This window comes from Eurypyga helias, unplaced genomic scaffold, assembly GCF_000690775.1.
Source record: "Eurypyga helias isolate BGI_N326 unplaced genomic scaffold, ASM69077v1 scaffold3596, whole genome shotgun sequence".
NCBI classification, from domain to species: Eukaryota; Metazoa; Chordata; class Aves; order Eurypygiformes; family Eurypygidae; genus Eurypyga; species Eurypyga helias.
Window position 1 is genome coordinate 1 of NW_010254676.1, and position 9743 is coordinate 9743.

At 44.1% G+C, this 9743-nt stretch overlaps 1 protein-coding gene across 1 annotated transcript in view; it reads left to right on the forward strand.

The window, feature by feature from the left end:
• Positions 1-4: 4 nt before the first annotated feature.
• The window catches only part of SLCO5A1 (solute carrier organic anion transporter family, member 5A1), a gene marked incomplete at its 5' end in the record, with an annotated part of 75737 nt that continues 65998 nt past the window's right edge, over positions 5-9743 (forward strand). Inside the window, one exon of the mRNA XM_010153087.1 lies at positions 5-326. Within this exon, the coding sequence (XP_010151389.1) occupies positions 5-326 (322 nt within the window). The remainder of the gene's footprint in view (positions 327-9743) is intronic.

Consider the following 9743-nt stretch of genomic DNA (forward strand, 5'->3'; position numbering starts at 1 on the left):
CTGGCTGGCCGTAGGGGGTTTTTTCATCGCCCTGGGGGCTGCGCTCTTCTCTTTACCTCATTTCATCTCACCGCCGTACCAGATCCAGGAATTGAACTCCTCCGTCAGTAACGAGGGCTTGTGCGTGACTGGCAACGGCACCGCCAAAGAGCAGTGGGACTCGTCGGCCTGCGCCAAGGACTCCGGCGGAAACGACCACTCTCTCTACGTAGCTTTATTCATTTGTGCCCAGATCCTCATTGGCATGGGCTCGACACCCATCTATACCTTGGGACCAACCTACTTGGATGACAACGTCAAGAAAGAAAACGCCTCGCTTTACTTAGGTAAGGCATCTGAGTGCCGGGGTCCTTGGAAGGCTGAACCCCACGTCCCTCCGAGGGACCGGTTACAGGTACTTCCACCCTGTTCCTTCTGCACAACGTCTGTGCTAAGCTTTCCTTCTGAAGTGAACTTTTAGAATCCCAGAATGGTTTGGGTTGGAAGGGGCCTTAAAGACCATCTAGTTCCAACCCCCCTGCCATGGGCAGGGACACCTTCCACTAGACCAGGTTGCTCAAAGCCTCATCCAGCCTGGCCTTGAACACTTCCAGGGATGGGGCGTCCACAGCTTCTCTGGGCAAATTTTACTTTTGGTACTTTTTTTACTAACAAGAGTAGTTTTTAAATTTTTTTTACTAACATTACTTTCCTATTCTAAAACATTTTTTTCCCTCTTTCTTGTGGAGTGGTGACCAGCAGTAACAGGTGAAGCTAACATAGCGTGTGTAAGAGCAGCGGTACGGCCAGCCTCCTGTGCGGGGGCCGGGACAGCAGAGCAGGTTGGCTGCTCGGACGTCGTTCAGCACTTGGCGTTAGGTGACTTTTTCAGAAAGTAATGTTGAATTTGGCTGTGCCCCTTCCAAGTTTCTTTTTGCTAATACAGAAGCGATGTATTTATAAATTCTGGTCTGTGTGCCTTTAACCTAGAGTCTCTGTGAAGTTAGTGCTTTTGAGGCACTTGGGGAGATTTTGGCACGTTACATTTTACTTTTCCAGCATTCATTTTTCTTTAACTGCCAGTGAATTTCAAGCAGCATCAAGTAAATGTAGTGAATTTCGACCAGCATCAGTAAATGCAGTGAATTTTGACCGGCATCAGTAAATCACCTGGGAACTCAAAATGAGTTAAATAAACGCTGATAAAACAGCAGGTGAAAACTTCAGGGTTTAAGAGCTCGGTTCCGGGAGCTCAGGGGACACAACATGAGAGTCTGATCTGGCATCTGGCCTTCCGCAGGTCCGGACAGGTTTTCCCATGATCGTTATGACAGGAGAAAGGGATCTCTCAGATAACTGGGTACTAAACTTTTGGGAGTTTGAACACGGTAACAAACACCATGCGTTTTTGGTGGTTTGTGTGGTGCGGAAAAAGATTGTTCTCTGAATTTGTATTAGCATCTTATAAGATTCTGTCAGAAATGAACCTCACGTACTTCTTCAAATTCTTTTCAAATAAGCAGAGGCACTTAGGGGCCTGAGAGAGCTGCCAAGGGGTTTTGGATGCTCAGTGTTACCCTCTGAAGTTCAGTTTACTTCGGCTGTATGATAACCATGGAGAAAATCATTCCATGTAAAATAGACATGCATGAAAGGAACACACACGGGTTGTGTGTGTAATTACTTTATTAAGCAAAAGTAGTGATCTGGATCACTATTTTTATTCCTTTTGACCTTAAGTAATTTGACTGTTCCCTGAACTGTTTTAAAGCCATGCACAGTCTATGTGCATTGTCTTGGGAAAGCCTGAGGCACTGGGGATTTTCGGAAGGAGGGAAAGGTATTATGAGTGTTTTTTCTATTGTTTTCACAGCATTGTCTGATTAAATATTTGGCAAAGTGTTTTCCCTCTCTTCTTCCCCTCTGGGAAAGGTTAAGCGATATGGAAATCTAGATTAACCTGGAAACAACTTTCTTGGCAGTATGAAAAAGCAAAGCGTCTTGTTGCTGAGGTCAGTAACTGTAGTTGGGAGCAGGGGAGAGGGGGCTGAAATTTTTGCAAATAGATGATTTCGTACAGTCCTCAAAAACATGTGGAGAAAGGAAATGGAAAGGCTGTAGGTGAGGAATGAAGGATAAGGGGGATGAACGGTAGTAGAGGAGGAAGAGGTCTTCACCCAAGGGCGAAGCAAGGTCAGCTGTTGGAAATCCTCGCAGTGCAGGGGAAATGATGCCTGCCACTGAAGGGCTTCTAGTGCAGGAAATTGTGATAAAGTGACTCAGGTAACTTTTAACTGCGGCTAAGATCAGCCTTAACATTAACAAAGGTAAAAGACACCAGCAGCTGTTGGAAGACTGTGTGTGACCCTGTCGCCAGGCTCTGAAGGCGGCTTTGATCTATACTGGGAATACCCTTGCAGAGTTGAAGTTCTTGTGCAGTGATACAGAAAAATAGAGATGAGGTACACAGCTAAAGTGTACGTGAAAAATTTATGCCCGTGATCTGATTGTGTCCACAGGGAGAAAAATTAAAATGAAAGTGAAGCATGCTTAAACATCGATTAAAATGTACCATCGCCTCCTTTCAGGCTTTAAGCTATTCAGGGCTAGAAGCAATGTCGCTTGCCATTGGAAATGTTGGTATTATCTTTTTAAAATAGTGTGAAATTCTGAGGAAACTTTAGACTTAGGCCAGTGACTTTGTGAGGGGCAAGAGTAAAATCAGAGTTCTGTGGGAAAGAAGGAAAAGAGCATGTTTGGTACTTTGATGTGAGCAAATATGGGGTTTTTTGAGCTTCTCAGTGTTTTGGAATGTTTCATGTCCTCGAGGAGAGGGATCTGTGGGAGGTGGGCAGCCCAGCTGGGCTCAGGGATGGGATAGAGGTGGCCAAGGCATGGCTCTGCAGTCCGGCCACCACACATCTTGCCTTATTCAATGCCTGTTTCTCAAGGCAGTATGGTTTTGTTACAGGGGCAAGGTATGTAAATGATGTCAAAATGTAAAATGTATGTATGCGTGGTGGCATGAGCTAACAAAATGTCTCGGAGCGGGCCATGGAAATTTTGAGAAGAGAAGAAAGCCTGGTGAAGCATCCCAGTCACACAGATCCATGTGTCTGAGCAAGCACAGTTAATTTAAACATAGTAGTTTAGTATCCTGTAACACAAAGTGGAAGATCACTACTGTGTTTGTTCATAATCATGCCGGTATTGCTTTCTGTATTTTTTTTCCCCAAAGAAAAGTAGCATGCATAAAGATGTGTTCAATCAGAACCATTTGTTTACAAGCATGCACATGATTAAAAGTTCCACCGAGCTGCAGAACTGAAGAGCTCTTCAACCCCGCACGTGTGCCCACTGATAGTAGGTCACTAAAGCCCCGCTGAATATCACTAATCCTGATTCTGCAAAAACTCACCTTATGTGGCTGTGGAAGCTATTTTATTTATTTTCCAAGTTAATCCAGCTCAGGGCTCGAGTGGCAATAGCATATCCTCTTAAGTGTAGGCATGCAAGCTCAGTGTGGACAGCTGTTTTAACATTCCTGGCTGGAAGTCCTGCTCTCAAAAAACATATTTGATGCTTATACATAGTCTCTTGGCTGCCTACACTTAAGTCCATCTGTCAGGGCGGCACGATGCCAGTTTACAAGGTGGTATGTCATTTTTAGTAGGACAGAGGTGCCAAGGAGGGATGTGTGTTTGGGCTGCCTGCATAGCAATGTGCGAGCTCACTCTTCTGTGGGATGTTTCTTCCTTGTGAAGGCAGTGCCACCTCCGGATCCTCCTGCCCCTTAAACCTGGCGGGACTTTGATGCCCTGATGCTAATGTTTAGAAAATGTATGACATCAGGCTTGGAAACAAGTTGTGATTGTAACAGGTGCCTGGGAAATACAAGAACCATCTCCCTTAATCACAGATAATCCTAAATGGAAGTTACACACTTTGTGTAAAAACTGGGCAATCACTAGGTTGTCTTTGTCCGCTCCTAAAGTCTCTCCCTTCTGTTCTTGGCTGTACTGTAGCACATCTGTCATCAGCTGCCTGATTTGTGCAGGTTCTCCTTTCAATTAATTAATTCATTAAATTAACTGCAATTTAATTTGGAGTCAAATTGGACTTTACTAGTCATGTTCTGTTCTCTCGATGGAGTTTCTGCTGCTTGTCAAATTCTAGCACCTAAAACAGTGTGTGCTCTTTCTAAACACTGTGGGTTTTTTTGTAGGGATCCAATAGTTTGTCTTGAATGTGAGTTTACCTTGTGGTTGTGTCACGGATTTTAAAAGCAGTTCCTTAAAAAGCACCTGGAAAGCGAAGTTTAATTAGTGGCATTACGGTGCCTGAATAATTCTTAAATATTTTGCTTCTTTTGCAAGTGGGTATTGTGATAAAAAAGGAGTTTACTTTGAAACTTCATGCATAGAAAGGCAATATTAGGTTTTACAGAAATACTGCATTAATGAAAATATTTCAGCATTCAGGAATGGCTTTAACAAGTACCCCCCAAAAATGATGAGTTGGTCATTGTGCTGAGGATGCTTTATTTCAGTTTCCAGAATGCTATAGGCTGGTTGGGATATGAGATAAGGGTCTAAGTCAATTTAATTTCATGCCAGACTCTCCATAGTTTTGGGAACAAACTGTAATTGCAAAATGGAAAGATAAAGCTTTTATTAGATAAGAGCTGAAAAATTGGATAAACCTGTGTAAATGGGGTCGGTAGAGATATGGCTTGAGAGCCAGGGAAGTAGAATCCTTTCCTAACCTGGAAAAAGAATAAATATTTAGACTAGTTTCAAGAATATTTTGGACTCTGGCTTTGTTTTCATGAGGATCATTTGTGGGTTGCTGTTTCTAGCATTAGGTAAACTATTTCACTGTGACTGCATTCTGCTTGGAAATCACCTCCTTACCAGTGTTTTTCAGCTGGGTGCTTTGTGTACCCCTCACCTCTTTTACAGACTTCCCCAAAGCCTGTCAAATTCTAGTCAAATCTACGCCTGTATCCATGTTCCACCTGGAAGGAGAGGGCAGGAGGAGTAGTTTTATGTACTCCATCAGAAACCCACCTCCTTTTCCTGCTAGGTCCTGGGGCAGAGTCCAGCTGCTGAACAAACTGGGCTTCCATAACATGCCGTTGCCTGGATCTTGGCATGGGAAGCACAGGATTTTTGTGCTGCTTTGATTGATTCGTTTTGGTCTCACCACTTCTGGGGGTTATGGATGCCACTGGAGGACAGGAGCTGGAGCCTGCCAAGGGCATCGGGTCCTCCATATGGATGATGCAAGATCACTGAGGTTTTCAAGGCAGGATCAACTTTCTAGCTGAACAGGAGGGACTGTCTGGAAGCAGTGAAACGGCTGACCAGCATATTTCATTTTATTGTCATCATTCAGCCTATGACTACTTGTGGTTTACAGTGAATCTGCTTCCTGCTACCTGATATCTGAAAAGGCTAGTTTCCTACAGGGTTTTCTCAGCACTGATCTCTGTAGTTGGTAAACTCTACAGTCATCATACATTTATTTTTTACAACATGCCTGTGAGGAGGCAGGATTTTATGAATAAAAAATCGAGGCAAAAGGGCATTGAAGCTGAAACTGGCAAAAAACATTCACCAGCATTTATTATTTGCTGTATTTCCCTTGTAGAAGAGCAGCGTGCTGAGCTTATTCCTCAAATACAGGATTTTAGTTTATCTGAGTGAAAGCACATCTTGGTTTATCCATAGGCTAGCACTAAGACTTGGCCCATCAGCAGTTTTTTGTACAAACGTGCTTGATTTGCACACTCAGCTGGGCAGAGCTAGCTGCGGGCTGGGCACACGGTGCATCTTGGGGTGCAGGTGTAGTGACTGCGGGTCTGCTGCTGCGTATGGATAATACCATTTTCCCACACAGATGATTTAGCACTCAGAGGATTCAGTAGTGTGCTTCTCTGGCATTTCTGTAACATCTTTTTTGTTAAAACGCTGATCAGGCAGCAAGAACGGTTCCTAATAATTATTTAAAGTAGCGCTATGCAGTTTTATTGGCCTTTCTTATAGCTGAGGAAATACAAATATAAATTTTACTTTTCTTCTCCACATTAGTCTCCTGCTCCATAGAGAGACTCATACTTTTTTTTCATAGTATAATCCTAGATATCCTTTTCTTAAGCATTTAGAGAAGGTGTGAGCAGTGTGTGCATACAATGACTTCAGTGAAAGGTGGGGGCAGCCTTTCCTCTAAAGTTTTCTGCCTGGAGGATTTAATGTTGTGAGTGAATACACCCTCACTTGCCCTGCCAGTGTCATGTCCCTTAGGGATGCTTTCTGCATCTCTACCGTTGTGCCCTTGCCTTGCCAGGAGCTATGTCATTGTTCACAAGCAGCTGTATTGACGAAGCATCGCTTGAAGTAACTGGCAAAATACGCTAGACCCTTCTTAGGGTCTAGAAGAGACTTGTGCACATACTTCCCTGATTGTCTCCTTTTATATTAAAGGAGGACAACTGGGTTGGATCCAGGGGTCTGAAACTCACTGAAGTCCCAGGCTCAGCTGTTTTCTTTGCTTAGCATTTGTCAAAATGCTTAGCAATTTGCTTCTGAGGCCAACAGTGCTCCTTTCACCTGCTTGAGCTTGGAAAAGATGATTTCTTGGAGGCCAGCTCCTTTCTTCTTTGGCGAGCCCTGCTGCAGGGCTGGTTTAGGCAGAGAAGTCTCTGACCCTGCCATGGTCCCTGGAGAAGATTTGAAACTTGGACGTGAAAATGGCCTTTAAGTAACAGCTTGTTTTTGTACCTTCTCCCAGGAACCAAAGGCATGGGATCTCGTGTCTGATTACCCCAGGGCTGGAAACTTTATCTGTCTGCTGGATACCCAGACTATTTTGTAAAGGGTCACTGCAACTACTCTTGTTGCAAGTGGACTAGAGATGCTTGGTGTTTCATGCATTTTCCCTTAACTTTCATTCAGTGGCTTTCACCTGGGAAGACTTAATTGCTGTGAAAGTGCTTGTGCAGTCAAGAGGGGACACTGGATTTCTCTCTACCATCATTCAAAGATACACAGATTTCTGTCTTGGCTGCGTAGGGAGCACAGGCAATTATATAAATGAGGCTCGGCCTGCTGTTTCACCCTGAAGGCCAGCATCTAAAAATTCAGATTTTTAAAGTAGGTGAGTGGATTTCTTCCATGAATTTCAAAACAGAAGGAGAATAACTCAGTCATTATTAGCCTCATGCTCTCTTTTTAATCCCATTTTAAATCTTTTTCACCCTGATAGCGCTTTAAAAACCTTTGTTACTTGGGAAGCACAAACTCAGTTTTCCTTTTTTGTTGTTCTTACATGCCTTTCCCATTTCTTTTGAAAACAGTTGAGAAGTTGCCATGCAAAAATGGCACATGCTTCAACTGGCCCCCTCTGGCAGTTGTTGCCTTTGTTGACTGTAGCGGTCAAGTAAGTGTTCTCTCTGTCTCACGGGGCTGATGGCTGGGATGCTGCCACAGGCACTCTGAGGGCAGGGCAAGCCTATCGCTTGCCTTCCTGTGAATCCTTGCCAGAGCTGGCAAAATTTCAGCTCCAGGTTCAAGGGTGCTTCTGCATCCCCCCTCAGCAGCTGTGGGGGATGCTGAGGGTTGTTAGGGCTGTAATCTGAAGGCGCTGAAGCGGCACAGCTGGAAGAAGGAAATGTTTTCCCCTTTAGAAGTGAAGACTCAGCACAAGGAGCATATAACTCTGTTGGCCTTTCGAGTCCTGGTGTCTGTGCTTTTACTCAAGCACCGTGATTGACGGCTCAGTTGGACTATCTGGGCACATGGGCTGGAGCAAGCAAAGTTATGACAAGCAGAGAGATAATTCTTCAGTGTGCATGCAAGCTGGTTTCACTTGAGTCAGCCAGATCTGTACCCCCAACTCCTTCCAAGTGCTCAGAAAAAAACTGGATATTTCCCATGGTGGGAAAAAATATGTCAGCATCCAGCAGCAGGGAGAAGTATAGGCTGTGTCCTGCTTTGCCACTGAACGGTTGGGCATTTGGGCATCTGTTGTGCTGTCACAAGGCCAGGAATTCAGACACGCTGCATGGCGTGAAGAGGAGAGCTAACGAACCTGGGTCTTTCCTCTTCCCTTCTCTTCTGCTGCAGGGAATTTGTTCTTACCTGAGAAATGGGGAAGTGCAGACACAGAAACTCAAGTGCTATTTTGTGCTGCTGTTAAACCCAACAGCCTCATCTGAAAGCACTGATTCTCATGTAGGTAAACAGCTTATTGGCAGCAAAGACAAATTACACCAGTGAAAAACATCGTGCTCTGGTATGAATTACATTTTATGGTGAGTTTGGAGGAGGTGCAGTTGGAAAAAACATGTATGTGTTTACTTGTAATTTGAACAAGCAGATACGAAAATTATTTAGAGAAAATAAGTGTGAAGTGTATCACGTGAAGTGTTTGCAAAGCATTACTGCATGTCCGCTAATTGCATGCTCCTGTGCTGTTCCTCTTTGATTCTCTTCTCCATTTCCAATACAGGTTCCTTTTCAGCAGCTTGCTTTCTTTTCATTAGCTTGCTGGGATAATTTTTTGGGTGCTCCCTTTTTTTTTTTCTTGCATATATTGATGTTAACACTTTTCTTTGCATTGCCCCATGCATGGTAGGACCTCAGTCTGATGGCTACCCTCTGCGCCTATTAACTTTGGTGCTTACAGGATTAGAACAAAAGCCTCAAGAATGTCTCAGCATTGATTTCCTTAAAATCCAGTGCTGCTCTGAAACCAGGTGCCAGCTCTTTAGTTGTTTGAATTTACTAAGGTGGTGTAAATTAGCAACTAGTTTCAGTACTTAGCTGTTTTCAGTCAGCTGCTTCTGAGTGATAAAAGGTAGGTCCTGGATGGATTTTCCTGTGGTTGTATCCTTTCCTTTCTGGATTAATTAAGCTATCTTCTAGAGCCAGAATGTTTCAGATAATCCATATATTAGCCAAGCGTATGTTCTGATATCTTTTTGGTTTGCTGTTTCATACTCAAATTGCAGTTTACCCCAGTGCTTCTCACAGATTTGTTCACAGCGGTTGACTTCAGGTGTCATGTAGGCATTCGGAGGTGCCGGTGTGCTCGTGAAGTCAAGTGCTCTCAATCACACCCTGGTTCCCACTTCTCCTTTTTTTCAGTCCCTGGTTAGATTAAAACCTGAATACTTGACCTCCCCAGAAGTCATTTTACATAATGTGTTTTTGTAGGTAAACTGAAGCAGATAGGGAAACATTTGTGAGCACGCTGTGGTGGCTGCTAACCTGTAATTAGTCCAACAGAATGTGTCAAGCAAGCCTTTGTGACTAAAAATATCTAAAGGAAATACTCTGTAAGATATTACTTGGTATTGCTGTGTGTTAAGCTTTCCTTGTACTTAAAGTGCTGTATTCAGCTAGGCGGTTGAATCAGTACTGAATTTGGTATGTGTAAGACAACTGAAAAGGCTACCTGTTCTATCAAAGGTTCCAAGGGTCAGCTCATGGAGGTCAAAACCATGTGAAATTCATGAGTAGAATGGTCATGAACCTGAGGATGTTGGTTAGGTGGGATTTTTCAGCTGAAGGGAAAACCAGGAAAGGAGATTCGTAGTGCCAGCGGCGTGGGACCGGCAGTGCCTCTTTGGTGTGGTCCGAGGAGACGTGAGACAGAGCCAGAAGGGACTCTGGGCCAGGGGCACCCGCTGGGGCTGGTTCCAGGTGGAGTCCATGGGAAGGGCTGAAAATGCTGCTCTAAGGGTGTGAGGAGTCCAGGAA